The sequence below is a fragment of the Acanthochromis polyacanthus genome, chromosome 14, assembly GCF_021347895.1.
Source record: "Acanthochromis polyacanthus isolate Apoly-LR-REF ecotype Palm Island chromosome 14, KAUST_Apoly_ChrSc, whole genome shotgun sequence".
NCBI lineage: Eukaryota > Metazoa > Chordata > Actinopteri > Pomacentridae > Acanthochromis > Acanthochromis polyacanthus.
The window spans coordinates 1765788-1786287 of record NC_067126.1 but is presented as its reverse complement, the minus strand read 5'-3'; the positions used below and the strand labels follow the sequence as shown (position 1 = coordinate 1786287).

General features: G+C 40.9%; 1 protein-coding gene and 1 long non-coding RNA gene across 29 annotated transcripts in view; both read left to right on the top strand.

Moving 5' to 3' along the window:
- The window catches only part of LOC127537079 (uncharacterized), a 69950-nt gene extending 51994 nt beyond the window's left edge, over nt 1–17956 (top strand). Inside the window, exon 2 of the long non-coding RNA XR_007946564.1 lies at nt 14728–17956. This is a non-coding gene — a long non-coding RNA (uncharacterized LOC127537079). The remainder of the gene's footprint in view (nt 1–14727) is intronic.
- si:dkey-61p9.7 (uncharacterized protein LOC559161 homolog) overlaps nt 1–17956 on the top strand; it is a 39549-nt gene extending 21593 nt beyond the window's left edge. For 24 of the 28 annotated variants that reach the window (XM_051958772.1, XM_051958769.1, XM_051958764.1 and 21 more), the window contains 6 exons: nt 2621–2656; nt 3678–3725; nt 3852–4032; nt 4139–4240; nt 4322–4402; nt 10422–17956. In XM_051958772.1, the coding sequence (XP_051814732.1) occupies nt 2621–2656; nt 3678–3725; nt 3852–4032; nt 4139–4240; nt 4322–4402; nt 10422–10613 (640 nt within the window). In that variant the 3' untranslated portion in view covers nt 10614–17956. The remainder of the gene's footprint in view (nt 1–2620; nt 2657–3677; nt 3726–3851; nt 4033–4138; nt 4241–4321; nt 4403–10421) is intronic. The other 4 variants (XM_051958771.1, XM_051958762.1, XM_051958780.1 and 1 more) reach the window with 1 other exon arrangement.
- Nucleotides 17957–20500: the final 2544 nt, after the last annotated feature.

The window sequence follows — 20500 nt, the reverse complement described above, 5'->3', positions numbered from 1 at the left end:
GTGGGGGACGGCGTCTGTGATGGCATTTGAGTCGAGCAATGATCCGGTGGAGACTGAGAGGAAGCACAGAGCTTATATAGCTGAGGTGGGGGACAGGTGAGTAGTAACCTTGCCAGCAAGTTGATTTCTCGCGATATTTGTGAGTTCACAAATCTCTCAACAAACCATCTTGCTCCGCTCCCGCTTTCACTGTTCGGACAGAGCCAAGTTGGCACGGGCCAATCACGCAGCAGTATTCGTGTGTGGGGCGGGATATCCGGGTGTGAAGACGACACCAAGCGCCAGTAGATCAAAACAAACACGGGAACGGAGGACAACGATCGTGTAGATGCTGCTATTAAGTCAGTTTTAGCCGAATCTCGTATCGCTTCTTTGAAGGAAGAACAACGAGAGGCTCTTTGCGCATTTCTGCGCAAAGAGCGACTGTACAGGTATCTGCACTGAGGCATGTCACAGCTGGATAGGTTAAGTCTGTTGTGGATAGTTTGCCCTTGTAGCTTAAGAACTGATTTTCCTTTCGGTCAACATCTTGTGTCAAGAGCATAGGAGTGAAAAACCGTGTATAGCAGCTAGTAGTGATGCTGTAAAGTGAAGATGACTCAAAGAGGAAGAGCTGCTTGATTTATAGACAGTTCATGTGGTGGCTGGGTAATTCCGTTATCCTTCTTTATGAGGTATTAAAGATGAATGTGCTGAAAGGTGTGTGACGGCCCTCGTGTGTCTGTGAGGTGAACTAATGACATCTGTTCTCTTTAAGGTGCTGGGATTGGCCAGGTGTGATTATTGAGATGTGGAGCACCTGGGCCCGCTGCTCCACCTCAGCTATATATACTTGCTTCCTGTGATCTGTCTGGGCTCTGGGCTCTCTCTGCTCACGGTTCCAGTCGCCTGAGCCCCATGCACCCTTTATTTAGTTCCTTTTGTTAGTGCCCCTTTCAACACTTTGCACCACATCATTTCCACACAGCCAACTACACACTACTGATATTACAGACGAGACACACTCCATGCTTACAGTTATTCTTGTTTCTTATCTTAATTTGTAATAAATTATTTGATTATTTTTTGGAAAGCGGACTCCTCTTGTTCCTTTGTCATGGCCATTGAGCCGTGTTATGACAGGTGCAATGGCACAGCCAGTGAGTGTCTTTGATTAATTCTTGGAGGCAAGTTGCTGAGTTAGAGGTGAGCTCGATGGAAGAATGGTAGATGATGTCTCCAAGATGGATTCTATGTTGAGAATTACAGGCATGTTGTTGTCAAACTCTTGTACTGTCAGCTGGTAGCCCGGTACCAGCTGACAGTCACAGAGGACAGGAACTGGCAACCCGGTGCTGATAAGGTGAGAGAGAGGGAAAGAGAGAGTTTACTAAGAGTGGGGGATGGAATGGGGGAACTGGCAACCCATTCACAACGGCAATAGAGAGAGAGATGTTGCTGGAAAAACAGGATGAAAGACAGAGGATCTGGCAGTCTGGTGCCAGACGAGAAATGAAAAGGTTGTTGGGAAGTTTCAAGGGAGGAAAAGGTCAGTTTGTATCCCATGACCAGAAATGTCCTTAATGGTAGAGCTGGGGACAGGTTGCTGTCGGGTAAGTCGCTGGTGGATAGGATGAATCATGCCTAGCAACCCAAGTGGAGCGATGGAGAACGTGGTGATGTCATGCTCAGGTACACAGCATCTGTAGGAGAAGAGATTTTTGTGGTTTGTCATGTGTGGAAAGCTCTGAGAGTTTGTCAGAAGTTGGAATAATTAAACTTTGTTTTAAGTGCGGTGGCAGGTAAAGTCTTTGTCTTTGCTTTCCGAAGACCCTCGATGGACTGGTTTCAGATTTCATGTGGAGGGCCACCAGAGCATCTGTCAGAAGTGTAGGAGTATGCCAATTGTTTCCAAATGTGGCGACTTCTCTGGATACTCACCTGCTTCATGCATCAACGCTGGAACAAGTGGAAGTTAAGGAGGGAGAAATTACATATTGGACTTAATTGAGAAGAGCCTCTTTGGTTGAAGATGGGATCAGTTGAGGAGAGTCTGATAGAAAACAGAGAGAGGAGTTCTGATCGGAGCCATAGATTTGGGACTGGCGACACGGTTAACGGTGTTTCTGGAGCCGCACAGATCTCCTTGACTCCGAGGAATCGTTATGGATTAGGCTGATCGGGGTGGAGGAGATCTGGAGCCGGGCTAAATGTTTCCTCATGTAGGGCTAATGGATAAACGGTTGGTGGTAAGTCAGACTTCTCTAAAACTTCTAGACTGGCAGCATGGCTGAGCGATGACGTTTTGCTCTGTGCAAGAGAAGCAAGAACAAACAAATGTGAAGGGCAGAGTGGGATGTATCGACGTAGGACAGGAAGGAGAGTGATTGAGGTGTGGTCCTGCTCCTGAACCTCAGCTACAGATTTTATTTCTATTAAAAGCACACATTAAAAGCCCTCTGTTGTTTAGAAAGATCGGTGATTTAATCAGTGGTCAGTGGAGTTAAATAAATGACTGACAGACAGTTTAACAGTCAACCATCCAATAATCCATGAATGTTAACAGATCAGTGATTTTAATGATGAATCTGTGATCTGATGAGATTTAACCTGAACAACATTTGATGATGTTTTCTAACAGCATGAGAGAAATGGAAGGACAGCTCTATAGTATCAGGTAACATTTTCTCTGATTTTACTTTTAAATCAATGTGTAACAGGGTTTAAATCTACTATAAATGACAAAGTTTGGACACAACAACACCTGGATGATCCAGTCCATCTAACAGTTAATTCATCCTGCTGGATCCATTCAGGTCCTTCTGTTATTGATGTCAATGATATGATTGAATGAATGACTTTTAAAGCTTCTTTTCACACCGTCTGATTTGCTTTATGTGGAGCATCAAACACAACAGCTGTGAAATTATCCCAGAATTTTCCTTTCTGATTTACCACTGTACCAGTTTGTTCAAACAATAAAACCTGCTGATGCATTTATTTCCTTGAAAATGTTAAATGATGATCTATTCTTAGTAGAAACACCTATAACATTTATTTGTTTTAAAACTGAACTTGTGAACCTGACAGACAGTTAATCTCTCCTGTCTAAGCTGCTGAAGCTGGAAACTCCTTCAGAGGAGTCATAGGAGTCTTGGTGGCCTCCCTCGCTAGTCTCTAACTTGTCTTGGTGGCCTCCCTCTCTATTCTCTTTCTCCTTCAGAGGAGTCAGAGTCTTGGTGGCCTCCCTCTCTAGTCTCTTTCTCCTTCAGAGGAGTGGTGTGAGTCTTGGTCGCCTCCCGTTCTAGTCTCTCAGGTCTTCAAGACGTCCTGCTCTAGTCACATTTATTTATGTTCCATGTTCCTTCCATTTCTTAATGATGGATTTCACTGGACTCAGATGCTATTTTTTTTTTCAGCCCGCTGAAGCTATTCGAAAACTTTTTCATGGATCTGTTTGAAGTCTATTTTGTCTTCATGATGTTGCTACAGCCAGAACTACTGATTCACCAGAAATCTTTTTCATAATTTGTTGTAAATTATTTTCAGCAAAGAGAGACAAATAAACTTGACCATGATTCAATGTTGAAAAAGATAAAGGGGACAAAATTCCAAAAGGGACTGAATATTTTCTTAAATTCACTGTGTTTAATTGTGACACCAACTGATTTTTACATGCAGCACATTTTACTCCACAGATCTGATCTAGAAGAAAAAGAGAAAGAACTGAAATCATTCAAAGACAGGTAATGTACATGAAATCCACAGAACAGCCACTGAAATATCTGTAATTAACTGCTGATCAATGCTGAAACCAATCACATACAGATTTAGGTAATCGTGTTTTCTGTTGTTGTTGTTTTTTTTTTTAGAGTGGCAGGGGATGTCGCTCTTTCAATGAAGACTGGAAAAACATTTGTGAGTCTGAATAGCCCAGTCAGTAGAGACAGACTAAAAGAGATGTATGAAGAGCTGTGGATGGAGTGGCGGAAAATCAAAAATCATCTGAAATCAAATGGAGAAAATCCAGAGTCTGTCAAAGAGATGATTCAGGTACCGTATTCTGTCATGAAGTGAGGTTACTTATTATTGTGTTTGAATTGAATTTAAATGGTGTTTCTAAAGTTTACTTTGCTAAAAGTGAAGCTTATCGCCACAGGAGAAGTTTAAAGAAGCAATGGTGGCCATGGAGAAAAAGAAAAAGCAGATAGACGAAGTGTTTGGAGTGAATGAGCTCAGCAGAGGATCAGCATCTGAGAAGGTACTGCTCTGGATCACTGCTGACTAAAACTGAATCATTCCAGCTTCTGATGCTCTTCTGAAAACAACATTTCTGTTTCAGGTTCAACAGTACCGACAGTCAACCTGTCAGAACCTCCAGCTGGTTTTGTACCATGGAAGGAAAGAAGATGCAGATTTAAAGGTCTGTTGAAGCAGAGACACATTTTAAAGTCTGTCCCTGGTCTGTGATTTACCCTAAAGCTCATCTCTATCAAAGTTTCATTTTTAGCTGTTTTTTTCATGACAACAGGAACTTCAGACTTTAACTGTCTTGGATGTCAGATTTGTCTAGAATGTGCAGATCTATGAGGTCCCTGTTCACTGCAGCTCAGCACACCAGCTCATCATAAATCTGTTGAACACTGAAAAGCTGCTCAGTGGACAGTTGGAATACTGCAGTAACTCAGCCACATGTTGAAGGCAGAAACTGATTCTGAAGAACAACAGTGGTACAGAAAGCTCCATGCTGCAGCTGACAGGATTGTTTTTATTTGGTTATGTCTGAAAATCAGTTTCTGAGAAAAACAGAACAGTTTGAAGGAAACACTCAGCTATCACTCAGCATGAGTCTCTCAGCAAATAAATCACCATGTGGACTTGTTGACATGGAAAAACACAGGATTTTCAGCAGAGAAGAGGCCTACAGACAGTGTAACAGTCCCTCCAGGAATTCGCGATGTTGCAATCGTGAGAATTCACGTGAAATCAACCAATCTCCGCGAATTTTGCGTGGCCTTGCAATTTTGTCCAATCACCGCAACTTTCCCGCAATTTTGGCCCGCCTCCCGTGAGTTCCACCAATCATAGCAGCTCCCAGCACAAACCTAATGCACGTACGTCACCGAATTCACTTCCTGTTTATGGTTTGAAGATGCAGACATGTGCGGTACTAATGTCTCTGATTTACCAACAAAAATTACTGCTGAAGACCGTGACAAACAATTAATTCACTGATGTTCTTCACCAAAGCAGAGCTAAACTGTTTTACACCCGTGCAATACTGTGGTGGAATACAAAAAAAGAAAAAAAATCGACTGACACACTTAAAAAACACACGAAACATATTACAACGGCTGAAATGATCAGACAACAGACCACATAAATCACCATGATGGAAACTGTTGCATCCAGATCTGTTAGAGCACTGAAAGAATGAAGGTAAATTAGATTATTTATTACACCAAAGACGGTGGAGTTATGTGACGATCAGCGTGTGTGAATCCTTCCTCTGTTACCAACATCACTCAATAATGGACAAAAAGATTTGAATGAAATTTTCAGGGTCGGTCAGAAATGACACAAGGACCAAATGATTAGACTTCAGCAGTGATACAACTTAAAGTCTGATAGTGGCACGGTAACCATGGCAACAAGTGAACGCGACCTCAGCGGCCTGCTGACGATCACATGATTGTGATGCTACAACAAATCTACCACTGTGGATGAATGGGAAATGATACAAGGAACAACTGATTAAATTGTGGGGGTGTCTCTGAGTCCCATCAATTCCCATCTATGTCCGCTACATATTTAGGTCACGCGATTCAGTATGAACACATGCAGAACACACACCTGTATTCAGTGCAAGGTCAGGTAATGAACTGTCTTGGTGGAGGACTGCGCTCTCTGTGCTGTTCTTGTTAATTGACAAGCCGTGAGCGTGTGTGTGTGAACACGTGTGTGCCAGGAAGTGAAATTAACTTTTGGAGCCACTGACAGATATGTCCAAATATGATTCATTCAATAGTAAATGATCATTTTGTGCCTTAAATCTACCAACCACGTCCTGTTAAACCAGTATCTGGCTGCTGCTAATGTCCCACCGTGGTGTGTCAGCTTTTGTGGAAATGGGTTGGAACGTTGAATAATTAATTTCAGAATAAATATGGTCAGTTACAGTGTTGAAACGTGTTCTACAAGCTGGAAAAAATGCAGCTTTTTAGTAATTGTCACTGTCTCCCGCAATTTCATCACAGCAAATAAGCTTAAAACATTGCAACTTTTATTGCAATTTTTTTGAAAAGCTGCCGCAAATTCAGGCATTTTTGGCTGCAACAGTCACGAAAAACGCCCGTGAAATCCTGGAGGGACTTTTATATATTCAGATTTATGCTGACAGGTCTGCTGATAATTGGCTTGATTGCGGGCCTGAGCTTCTGGAAAATTAGGATGACCGCAGAGAAAAATAACGTCCAAGCTCTGCTGATCCTTGCAAACGATCAGATCAAAGCTGCTGGTGACCAGAATGACGAACTCAAACGTAAGATGGACAATTTGCTTGGCATGACTGTTGATTTGAGTCACAAAGTGGATGGCATCAAGGTGAGGATCGCCACAGGTGAGGCCTAAAAAGTTGAGAGCAGCTAGGGGGAAGGTGAAATTGCTCCTCTCCCCCGCCTAAACAAGAAGGATACTGATAACATTCTGGCGCCCCTGGAACCATAACAAACTCCTCTGTAAGTTTTCATGGCCAAGAGATAGCTCTCCTAAACCAACCCGGTCTCACAAGGATTCGTGAAACTGTCACATAAATTAATCTACGGTTTCGTGCACCAACACGATTTTCTCATGTTTTTCGTGCTGCACACAACGAAATTCAAACCAATGTATTTCAAGTGGAGGATATTTCGTGCCACTCAGAACGTATTTCAAACGGATGTGCTACAGCTGGAAAAACTACTGCAACGACGGGTTTGATTTTATTTTCATATCTGAATCTTAATCACACCCAGTGGTGTAGTCTACGTGATACGCAGGTGTACGCCGTATACTCACTAGAAAAGGTCCCGAATTTCCATATAACCACTTAAAAATGCGCAAACACATGTATTAGTATGTTTTTTTGACGTAACATTCAGTTTTCTCTGTGTCAGGAAGCGGTGAAGCTGTATGGGACGGGGGAAGGTGTCTGACTGAGAACAGGGCTCACTAAAGGCCGACCGCGGTCCGGATCCGGACCCAGACGCCGTCTATACGGGTGTAAATCTGACAGGTCGCTTCTATTTTACCGGTGCAGCTTTCCAGTGTTTATCATTGGTCTATCGGCTCAGAAACGCACAGACCAATTATGTACGAGTTCAGGCATCCCACGTGACACTACTCAGCCAATGACGTCACTGAATGACATCACAGCTCTGCCTTCAAAAAGCAGCTGAGAGATGAGGGACAGAGAGGACAGTAGTGATGGAAGTTCGGCTCTTTTCAGAGAGCTTTTGGCACTGCTTCCAAAGAAAAGCCGGCTCTTTCGGCTCCCAAACGGCTCCTAATTTATTATTGTTTGTAGCCTCATATTTAGCCTAACCAGGCAAATATGAATCATTTGTGTTTTGACAAACTCTTTTTCATTCAGTGTTTTTATGAGAAGCCTTATAATTGACTCATTTTGTACATTTGTTTTGTTACAAAAACAGGTATTCTTGCTTTTGTTTATTATTTCAACCAAACTTTTTTGCAAAAAACAAATGAACAAATGAAGACATTTAGTGCAACATATCAAGTATCATAAAAGTCATTCCCAGTGGAATTCAAGTCTGATATTGTGTGGGACTATTCAGAGCAGTCACATGAAGCACTGTATCTGTTTACAAGGGTCTAGCCCTATGGGAAACCACTTTTTTCAGCAGTGAGGCCTGCTAGACAATGTTTCATGTGCAGAGTTTTGTTCATTTGTTTTTTGCAAAAAAGTTTTATTGAAATATTAAACAAAAGTAAGAATACCTGTTTTTGTAACAAAACAAATGTACAAAATGAGTCAATTATAAGGCTTCTCATAAAAACACTGAATGAAAAAGAGTTTGTCAAAACACAAATGATTCATATTTGCCAGGTTAGGATAAAATATGAGGCTACAAAGAATAATAAATTAGGAGCTGAAAGAGCCGGCTTTTCTTTGGAAGCAGTGCCAAAAGCTCTCTGAAAAGAACCGAACTTCCATCACTACTGTCCTCTCTGTCCCTCATCTCTCAGCTGCTTTTTGAAGGCAGAGCCACGATGCGATTCAGCGACGTCATTGGCTGAGTAGTGTCACGTGGGATGCCTGAACTCGTACATAATTGGTCTGTTTGTTTCTGAGCCGATAGACCGATGATAAACACTGGAAAGCTGTACCCTGCACCGGTAAAATAGAAGCGACCTGTCAGATTTACACCCGTATAGACGCCGTCTGGGTCCGGATCCGGACCGCGGTCGGCCTTTAGTGAGCCCTGTTCTCAGTCAGACACCTTCCCCCGTCCCATACAGCTTCACCGCTTCCTGACACAGAGAAAAGTGAATGTTACGTCAAAAAAACATACTAATACATGTGTTTGCGCATTTTTAAGTGGTTATATGGAAATTCGGGACCTTTTCTAGTGAGTATACGGCGTACACCTGCGTATCACGTAGACTACACCACTGGGTGTGATTAAGATTCAGATATGAAAATAAAATCAAACCCGTCATTGCAGTAGTTTTTCCAGCTGTAGCACATCCGTTTGAAATACGTTCTGAGTGGCACGAAATATCCTCCACTTGAAATACATTGGTTTGAATTTCGTTGTGTGCAGCACGAAAAACATGAGAAAATTGTGTTGGTGCACGAAACCGTAGATTAATTTACGTGACAGTTTCACGAAGACCGGGTTGCCTAACCCCCCCACTTCCCCAAGGACACCTGTTGACTTCTGGACCGGTCCATCCGAGGACGTCTCCATAGCGACCTGCTGTGACCTTTGTGAACTGAGACACCGGGGTCTGGGATGGAAGGAGACTGGCTGCACGCATACACACACACTTGGACTCACGAACTGAGGACTGAGCTCACATTCACACACACATGCCCATCCCCCCTACCAAGCCGCCTCCACAAGCCTCCCACTCGCGATGCACAGTGGGCAGGAATCCCGTGCGCAGCGCGCCACCGATGATGCAGCAGCTGCATAGGAGACTGACTACTGTGCTGAGCTACCTGTCTCATTAACCCCCATCCTTATCCCATCTGACCTTGTCTAACGTCATGCTTTGCTTGTTACAGGTTTGTTTTTTCCAGGTTCCTTCTCAAATTGAATTTCCTAACCTTGGATGTTTCATTTGGTACAACAAACCTTTTTTTTCATTTTACCCTCTGCTATCCCTACCCTGATCCAAAATGTCTATTTGTTTTTTTCCCTCAAGACAGGCATGCTCCCAAAGGTGCAGCAGCCCGAGCTGCCATTGGCAAGCCAGCTCAAATGAAATTTCATTGTATATGAAAGTGTGCAATGACAATAAAGTATCTGATCTGTCGACTGTTATAGAGACACTCTGTATGTAAATACAGTTTCACATTAACTGCAGCCATTTTGTGAATTCAATTTTATGAAGTCATAGTACAGCAAGTTCTTTAAACATGTATTCAGTAATAGCAATAAAATGTAATTACATATATTTCTAATTAAGTGTGTCAGTATATAAGCACTGAAGCTTACTTATTAGTATTCCTCTGGCTTATTCTTATAGATTCCAGACATGGTTTTCAGCACCATTTCTGTTCTCTTCCTTCCAGTCTGGATCTTGTTGCTGGAAGATTTACAGTTTTTTCATAAAATCATCTCAGAGAGTGTCGACCAGACCTCTCACTGACTCCCATTATATCTGAGCTATAAAATCAGAAACCTTGAGTCTCTCTAAGCTGCTAATAAATCTGTAGAAAACACAGAACAGACATGAAAATACATCAGAAGATTAGATTCTGCTTCACACGCTGGAGGAACTTCAATACGACGTCTAGTTTCAGAGCTGTGATGGTTTGTTCTAGGGTCTAATCCTTAGTCTGACTGTCTGCTCTGCTCAGAATGTACCTAAATAAATTAGACCTTATGTATAATTGCAGGCACACGAAGAATTTCTTCAGAACATTTCTAGTTAATTTTTAGAATTTCAGCTTTTGATTAGTTTATATTTAATTTCTCCTTCTTACAGTATTTATTGTAGTTGTGTTGTTGTTTCTTGTTGTATTGTCAAAAGGTTTTCCAGGGATCTTAAATTTGCATTTCTAAATAACCTTAACATTTACATGTGATAACTGAACAGTAGCTGTCACTGACTGTACATTAAAGAACTCAGCTTAGTAACAGAAACTTTGCTGAGGATCAGTGAATTTCTGCAGAACTAAACATGTAAACTCCAATAATTTCTCCCCACAGACTCCTTCCTCTCCACATGAAAGTGAGAAACCTCAGGATGTGATGAAGTCTTGGTCCTCTAAATGCTACTGGATGGGCTGCCTGATGGCTTTAAACAACCCTCCTCTTCATCCTGACTGGAAGAACCACCGTCGTTCAATGGATCCATGGGACTTCTTCCCTCGGAACCTCACAGCTGCTTCTGGAAAGTAGACAAAGTAAATCCTGCACTGAGAATCTGTGTGGTGTTAGAAATGCTTAGCTTTGGTCAAGATCACAAACTTCTATGTGACCAAATTCTACAGAGAAAGATCAGATTTTCTGTTTAAACTGTGTAAAGAACTAAAGTCTCTCGTCGTTGATTAAACCGTAAACATTCATCTCTGTGTATCAAAGTTTTTACATGTAAATCATTCCTTCCTGTGTCAACATGTTTTAGATGTAGATGTTCACCACTGCTTCTTCTAGAATATACAGATCTATGACATCTCTGCAGCCTCTCTGCAGCTCAGCACTCCAGCTCACCTACAGCTCTGCTCTGTAAAACTAAACTGGACAAAGAACAGTCAGAACAGTTTTCTAGTTTGGTCTGAATCTGTTTCTGTCATCAGTTCAGTTTCTAAACTCTCAGCTGTGGTGCTGACTGATTATTTCACTCGTGATGTGTTTTGTTGCAGATTAAAACACTGGACATGCTGTCATGGTAAAACTGGACTTCTAGCTTTAATGTTTTAACCCTGATCTGTTTCAGCTTTACTGACATGAATCAAACTTCTTTGTAGACAAACTCTATCAAGGTAGATGGTATTCTGTCACTGGTTCATGTATATGTAGTTATCAAGTATAGAAGTGGGATTAATGTTTGACTTATTGACATGAATCAATGTCTGCAACTGGAGCTTCATGTATCTTCAGTTTTAATTCAACAGGTGAGAGAATTTTCAGCTAGAAAGTACATCAGTGTCATCAGTTATTGTTCAATGTAAACTGTGGATAAATTTCTGTTTTTAAAATCACATTAAAATTCCAAAATGACAAAATAAGGTTTAATCTCCTCACTTCAAAGTCCTACTGTAACCCAAAAATATTTTTGTTCAGTTTCAGTAATCCTACACCACCTTTCCAAAGTTTGGGGTCATCCAGATAATTCCATGTTCACCACTTTCATCCATGTGCTAACATAACTACAAAGGTTTTCTAACCATCAATGAGCCTTTCAGCAGCATTAGCTAACACAGTGTAGCATTAGAACACAGGAGTGATGGTTGCTGGAAATGTTCCTCTGTACCCCTATGGAGATATTCCATTAGAAATCAGCTGTTTACAGCTACAATAGTCATTTAGCACATTAACCCTGAGATACATCAGCGGGTCTTTTTCTTGTAATATCTTTGGGGTGAAGAGACTTTATCATTTCATATTGCAGGTATTCCTCAAAAATATGTTTTTGATATGATTCAATTCAAAACTTAACCTTTTATACTTTTAAAGAAATTAGAATATTTATATTACTACCCCAATCTTCCATAAGTGGGTCAAAAGTGACCTGCATTCATTTCCTATAAAATCTCATGGAAACCTTTGATTCTTATCAACTGACTGTCAGGAAAATATTTACTGTGGACCACACACACTATGTCAGAAAGTCACTGATCAGGAAGATTATTTTACACAGCAAGGCCAGATACATGGAAGTATTATCTATAATTTTTTACCTCATGTTACAGGCTCAGCTTGGCCTTTGTTTAATAACGCCGCCTCTCGTGCTTCTGTGGTATCTGATCTGTTACATGTATTACTTATTAAGTTAGTAGTATAGAATCTGTTTTGTTTGTTCTAGTATCTGATATGAGTTGCTTGTTATATGTAGTGTTTGCTCTGGTGTCTCTGACCACAGATGGAACCTGCATTATATTCAACCCATGCCATGGGAAAGTGTTCTCCTGTTTACAGAGCCCTGTTGGAGGTGTTTTTATGAGGGTTCTTCTGTCTAAAATACTGATTTAGGGATTCTTCAGCTGTTGTAGACAAAGGGGTTTGTTTGGGGATGCTCTCTGCTTTCCCCATATGGTAGGCAATAAAGAACTTCCAGTTCTTTACCTTTGGGGCCCAAAGGTCAATTAGCGAACTAAAATATAGAGAAGAAGGGATGAAATGGAAAGAGAATAAGAGGCCTAAAGGAAAATAAAGGAAATAGGATGGAAAGCCGCAAATCTGGATTAAAAGCCCTCTTAGAGGCAGTTTAGTATACTGGCCGAAAAACCTATTATATGTGAGCACATGTAGTAGGTCAGTTCCATTAAAGAGAAAGGGAACTGGGGGTGTAGATTTACTTTAGTCATAGATAAAGCACTTTAAAGTTCCGGCCGTAGACGTATGGTTTCCTAAAGTAGCTTTTTGACTGAGCTGTTTATGCTCCATGGTAGCACAGATTTAGGTAATAAGGAAAAAGAGATGAAAAGAGAAAAGAGAAAAGGTGCGGCTGAAAGCATGCTTCTTAGGATATGTGTGAATGATCTGATTCCGGGATCAAATCCTGATTGTGTGTTTGGGTGATGTTGATTATGTGTTTTATTTTGTGGATTTGTTTGATTTTGGGTTGAATGGTTGCATTTAATTTGAATGATTTTTTGTGCCGGCGGTTGCGTCTGTGTCTCTGTGTGTGTGTGTGCTGCTGGTGTGTGAGAGGCTGATGAGCTGTAATGTATGAATGAAATATGTCAGTTTTTGTTGGAAAACATACATATAGGTTGAGCTTTCATAATTCAAATGGAGATACGTTTTTGAAGACGTATAAGCTTTTGTCTGCTAAACTTTATGAGCCCCATTGAGGACTTTTTGTAAATGTGGTAATAAAATGAAATGAATGAGCCTTATAAAGGACTTTTGTAAACTGATAATGCATATGAGCCTCATGGTGGACGTTTATGTACTTGTTATAAGCATATGAGCCTTTGCTGAGTCCGAGAGATCAGCGAGGACATTCTGTTTGCAATAAGCATAAATAAAACATCTTAGAGGAAACACACACAGGGAAAGAAAACCTCAATAAAGTTTTCAGGGTTAGATGTTGTGTGTTGATAATGCGGATGGCAGTGATGGATGGACTGGTGGTTGACTGGTGTAAAATCTTTCATTCTGAATTTGAGTTTAAAAGTTTTAAATAAGGGGAAGTGAGGCTTAGCCTATCTTTAATTGAGTGTTGCTAGTGGTTTTTGTGTGTTAAATGTTCTGTGTGTGTGTGTGTGTGTGTGTGTGTGTGTGTGTGTGTGTGTGTGTGTGTGTGTGTGGTGCTGCAGCTGAGTCCGGAAGGCTGTAGGATGCAACTGATATATATATAGAATATAATTCTTATTAAATAAATATAGAGAGGCTGTGATTGGTTATAGAAGAGTTGTTGACATGTGAGGAGAGTTTGCCACCTCAGTGTTGATACCAATGATCCCTTCTGCAGGGGGACGTTTAGGAATTTGTAAGACCTTATGAGCCTTATAGGAGGACTATTTAGTTCATAATATGTTTGAGTCTTATAGAGGATGTATGTACATCTGAGAATAATATCTGAGCCTTTGTGGAGTCTGAGGAGGAGGAGAGACCAGTGAGGATATTCTGTGTGCATGAGCATGCATACATGTTTGATGATTCATAGTGACAGAGGAAGACATTTTCTGATGGAGTTTGTTAGAATGGAGGGAAACAGAGTCTGATTTCTATAGGGGTTAGTGGATTGGCTGATTGATTGGTGTTCAGTTTCTCTCTGTCTGTTGTTTATTTCTGCATGTGTGTGTGAGTGCATTGGAGGAGACTTTGAATAACCAACGTGGAGTCTTATTGAGAATGATGATGCAGAACAGGGGTTGAACTTATTACTCTGGTAATGAGGTGCTTTTTGCATGAGGTTAATTTGATTTTTGGAGGTAGTTGAGGTAGGATGGTCTCACTCTGAAGTCCAGTACAGACTGGAAGTGGTGGATAAACTTAAGAGGGGGAGCCATGGTGATAAGTCTGAGTGAGTGAGAGAGAAGAGAAACAGCAGGATGTTATCCAACTATCAATAGATTTACATACATACTCCTTTGATTCTTGAAATTGATAATGTATTTAGTGTGAATCTGAGTATGGTTAATTTAGAATCCATGAGGAATAAGAAATCTGTTTAGTAGTTTTCTTCACAGAGACTCTTAAGAGAAGACATTTGTTGGGAACAATTAAAATGACTTAAATGTTGACAAATATATGCAAATTACAAGAAGTTGTTTTTGGTTTCATGAAACATTAACCTTGTGTTTGTTTTCTTTGTGTATCGTCTGTTCTACTATGGTGTGAGCATTGAGGAGGAGACTGAGATGATGGAAAGCTTCTGAATTCAATCCCCCAAAGAACTGATAGAGGACAGCTGATGGTGCTCTACAGCCTGAGGATGTGGATGACAACAAGTGTGGCTTCAACGTCATCAAGGCTAGTGTGCTTCTATCCACAAACTCTTGCATTTACTCATGTGCACACACCTACTTATTTCTGATATTGGTGACATATGTTTAGTCTGTTTTTATAGAAATACCAGGGGCCTATCATGATGTTGCTTTTACAACCGGACTCAGATAGTTTTTAGTTTGGGGTTAATAAAACACATGGGTGTACACATAGAGGGGATGTTTCACTGATTTGGGAAGAAGCTTGACAAGAGACTGAGCATCTGAGGCATTTAATTGATTTAGATGATGATTAAACATTTGTAGAGAGGTTAATTTGGCTTAAATACTGTTGAGAGTTGTGGCTTTGATGCTGTGGAGTGTATAATGGGAAAGATGGATTGTGAAGTTAACCCATAAGAACCCAGACCCATTTTTCCTTAAAGGACTTAATGAGTTAAGGTCAGACATGAAACTTTACAGGAAGACACTGTGGCACTCAAAGTGTTTGTGACACTGGTGTCACCGTGGGTTCTTATGGGTTAAGAGAAGGATTGCAGAAAGTGAAGAAAGAGGGTCCAGGAGAGGATGAGAGTGAGGATGGAGACAGTGATGGAGACTGAGGAAGTGAGAGACAGTGGGATTTAAGGGAAGTTGAGAATAGGAAAGGAAAGGCATCAGAGAGGATGTGTCCAGTGACTGTTAGGAGAGAGAATCTGGATTACAGGCCTTGGCAGAATACAGAGACGTCAGACAGAATTGAAAAGTTGCCATCTCTTCAAGATGGGGCATGTCCATGGATTTCAAAACTGGAGGAGGTTTTGGTGGGGTGCAACCTGCCATGAGAGACATCAAGCGGCTTTTGGCCAGTCTCCTGGGAGCTTTGGTGATGGAGGAACTTCTACAGCAAGTGGGTCTGAATAGTTCTGTGGCAACTGCTGTAAATGATGCAGAGCTCTTTGCTGCCAGCAGATCTCGGATGTGGAGAGCGTTGAGAGATACGTTCCCAACAAACATACATCCTGATAAGATGTTGAGTGAGCCACTGGGTCCAGAAGAGAATCTGGGGGCCTATGTGTCTGGGGGCTCATCAGAAATGGAGAAATGTCAGAGGAAATGACCCGGATGTGAACCAGAAGGAGAAATTCATTCTGTGGAGTGAAATCCAGAGGGGCTGCCCCTACCAGTGAAGCAGCCAATAGAGACTGATCTTTAGCAGATTGTTTAGTGTTACACTCAGTGATAGGTTTATGATTACACAAGATTTCCACAAGGATTCAAACATAGTTTTCATTTTATTGATGGGTGCTGGAAGATACTCAGTCTTTTGTGAAGTCTTTTGTTAAGTCTGTTGTTCAGTTTTTGTTCAGAGGGGCCATATGTGGGTGCATTTGCAGAACTGAGTATTAAAATAGCCTTAAGGAGCCGTTCACAATCAGCAATGTTGAGGTGTTTGGAAACAACAAATAAAAGGAACTGAGTAAAAGAAAGTAATGGTGTGTTGACATGCTGCTCTGTTGACGTCTGACAATATGGGGGTTTGAATTAGTTGATAGGGTGTCATCCAAATGAGCTGAGTAATTTCCATTTTGAATATCAGAATTTATTATAAGCATTATGTTCTTGGGTGTTACTTACACTAGAGATGTTCTACTCTCATAGGTGATTTGGTTTGATCAAAGGGGGGATTGCAATGTGTCATACGTTAAACTGGTGATAATGTGATGATAATGTGATGATACTCTCATGACAAAGTGATTTCCAATAAGACATCATGGAGTGTTAGTTGTTTTGCAGGATACTGCTGGGTGCTTTTATCTTCCCAGGACGCCATCTGGGAGCTTGCATAGAAAGTGGCTGTCTGGAGATCACTGCAGCCAAATGGACTTGAATGTTTGCATATGGACGATGGAATGGACAATAAAGATGGATGGAGAACTCTGAGCATGGACGATGTGACGACAACACACCACGACTGGAGCTGTTATTGAGGAGTGTTGGTTTGATATGCTCATGTGTTCTTCTGTAAGCTTACAGTGTTGTTTATCATATATACTCTGTTTTATCATTAGATGTTTGTTCTTACTGACATTTCTCTACGCAAAGGAATATTAGAATTAGCAACACTTTCAGTGTGTTTTATTTTAGCCTTTGAGTTTTCATGACTATGATTAGTAAGATGGGGGTTTCATTGATTTGATGTTTTTGATATGAGGTGAGTACTTTGGGATCTCAGGTGTTTTATTATTTTGATTGGTTAGGGACAGTGGTGTTAGGCAGGTGCAGGTCCATTTGAGGGTCCGATGGGTCGACCAGCCTGATTTTGGACATTTTTCTTTTTCTTTCTGGGATTCCCACATGCATTTGCTTCCATTCATTTCACATCATCCTTTGTATCTCCCTTTCCTCTTTTAATTGGTTGGAGTGTAGTATGGTCGCCGAGGCAGAGGGGCCGTGAGAGAATTTCCTGCCTTGATTGTTTGATGGATAATTTGGAAAGATAGCTGCCAGGCAGGTTTTCACTCTCACATTAATCTACAGATTTATAATATTGCTAAATTTAGGTTGTAATCAGTACGGACAGAATGGACACGTCATAAGCATTTTGTATGTGACCTTTATGTACTTGATGTTTTTGTAATTTTCGAGGCTCTGTCAGCCTCAAAGGGGGGAATATGTGGTATCTGATCTGTTACATGTATTACTTATTAAGTTAGTAGTATAGAATCTGTTTTGTTTGTTCTAGTATCTGATATGAGTTGCTTGTTATATGTACTGTCTGCTCTGGTGTCTCTGACCACAGATGGAACCTGCATTATATTCAGCCCATGCCATGGGAAAGTGTTCTCCTGTTTACAGAGCCCTGTTGGAGGTGTTTTTATGAGGGTTCTTCTGTCCAAAACACTGATTTAGGGATTCTTCAGCTGTTGTAGACAAGGGGGAGTTGTTTGGGGATGCTCTCTGCTTTCCCCATATGGTAGGCAATAAAGAACCATTTGTTTTAACCCCTCCTATATGCTGAAAACCTATAAAACCTGATTGCTGGTCATTGTCAGCAAGGAGGATTCAATTGGCCGACTCCTTCCAGGCAGGTTCTGTCTGTACTGATGCTGCTCTTTCTTTTAATAAAATACTTTTAAAGAAGGTCAGTGTCACGGACGTCTCTCCTTCACCTGCACATCATGGACACCAGAGAGAGAAACAACGACACTTCTCTGCTTTACTTGTCTAATTTTGTATGTAAATATGCTGCTTGGAGACTCGTGTGTGGTGATTGGTGACGCTGTGGACCTCGTGAAACGTTGTGGCTCCTCCCTCCGGTCCTGGTTGGTTCCTGAGTTCCTGCCCCGGTTCAGTCCTGTGGATTGGCTTCTCCACCTGTGCCCTCAGCCAATCGTCTGTGGCCACCTGGTTCTGGCGCCCCTTTAAATATGAACCATTTCCAGCTGCTCGCGGGCTGGGCTCATTTGGCCCAGTCCCTCGTTTGTTTTGTGTCTCCTCATTTTGGTTCTGTCACCTTGGATAGCCTTGTTTATTTTGTGACTTGTATTATTTTAGTTGAGACACTCGTTATGTTTAGTTTTCTTTAGCCTTTGTTGTTACCGTTAAAGAAGCTAAACTTGAGTTAAATCAGTTGACTTAGTTAAACCCTTATTTTTGTTATTTAATTAGCTATTTTTATTGTTTGTTAAACATCATTTGTATCATTTGTATTTACCCTTTTGGGACACCTTTTGTTGTATAACTTACTTCATTGATTGTTAAATTCACAGTTTTAGTTTTCCATTTTACATCTTGGTTTTTCTTGTATTGTTTCCTGCCCCATACCCCTTAGCGCCACCAGCAGGACGTAATACCTCAGAAAAGATTTTATGTCATCAAATTGAAATTTTTTCAACATACTTGCACATTCTTGACTTGTGTGTGAAAGAGCGTGTTATTATTATGTACCATCAAATTAGCTTATTAGAAACTTTATAGTTAGCTAACACTGGCGTGTGTGTGTGTGTGCATTTATTTCTATAGCTACACACTAATTGACAGGTTTGCGTGTCATTCAGAAGATTCTGTTCCTTTTATGTTTCCTTATTTAGAGAGCCAGGACTGCTAGATTTACCACAGATCATCCAGATGCTGGATGGTGGAGAGGCAGTTATGGGGTTTTACTCATAATCTGAAATCTCAGACATCTCAGATGATGAGGAACCAGATCATCGTCCATCTCTCCTAACTGAACAGGATCAATCAGACACAGAAGATTCCTGATGAGTCTTTTGAAGAGGAGAGTGAAGTTCAAACCATCCAACGTCCAACAAGATGAGCCAAGAGGACTCTTAATGGAGTGAGAAGAGCGGAACACCAACACCAAGACATAACATCCTGAGAAGTCTGTAGGGACCTACACCAGGTCTTACAACCACCATCTCACTAAAATATGCATGGAAGCTCTTTATCACTGATAATATAATACAGAGGTGGTGGAGGGAGGGAGAGCAGCAACAGTTGGAGGAAAAGAGTGGAAAAATGTCTACAAAATGGATGCTGACATTCTTCTACTGCTGTTCCGTGTAAAATTCTTTTTCAATCATCAAAATGTTCAAAGTCTACAATACAGTGAAAAATAAACTTATTTCAAACATGAAATTATTCTTGTGTGGACCAAAATACAATACAAACAATAATACAGATGATTATTTTTAACCAAAATGATATAAAAACACATTGATTCTCTTACAGGTCATTTTTGACCCACTTACGAAGAGTGTAGAGTCCCGTCACTGGAGTTTCTAAGGGTTAACAATGTCTAGACTGTATTTATGATTCATTAATGTCATTCATTGAAACATAACTTTGTTTCTTTCAAAAATAAGGACATTTCTAAGTCACCTCAAACCTTTGAACGGTGGTGTAGGGTGCAATTCTCTTGGCATCAAAAACATTTCATTTCTTGTACCTTCGATCCTACCATCAATATGAAGCTTGTTTGTTTATTGGTTACAGCGTTATTTTGGTGATGATTGAGATGAGCTGATGCTATGGGGAAAAAGCTTAGAGATCAGCAGCAGCTCCCAGGCTGGCGAACCCCCAAAAAACCTCCCATTAGAAATAAACAGAGTGGATCTAATGTAGGTCTCAAGGGTTGGAGCAGATGAGGAGGAGATACATACCGGACCATGGTCTTGATTAGGTGGTCCAGAACCCCTCAGCTGAAAACTGTATTAATAAAGGAGGAGTGGTCAGAAAATATGCTGGGATTCTGGATGTCTTGCAGCAGCGACTTGACCGGTCTCTGCAATGAACTGAGGTTTGGAAGGTGAAGCATCCTAAGATTTTCTGGTTTGTTTCTGGTGTTTTACAGATTTGTAAGGACTTAGATGTCACTCTAGTTTGATTGGTTTGACTTTGTTTGAGTGAATAGACCAGACAGTGTTCCTAGATGGTAGAAGGTTGAATACAGGATGTAGAAGAGGTGCTGTAGGATGGCAGTGGGGACCAAACTCAACTGGTTGGTTGATGTTGCAATAAACTTTGCATTGCAGGAACAAAGATAGAGCAACAGAAACATTGATTCTAGAGTGTCGGGTTGAAGTAGGGAAGTAGGATCTTGGAATGTATTGATGGTTTAGGATAGAAAGATAAGATATAGGTGGAAGAAGACCATGGTTAATAAATTATGCTGCAGAGGAA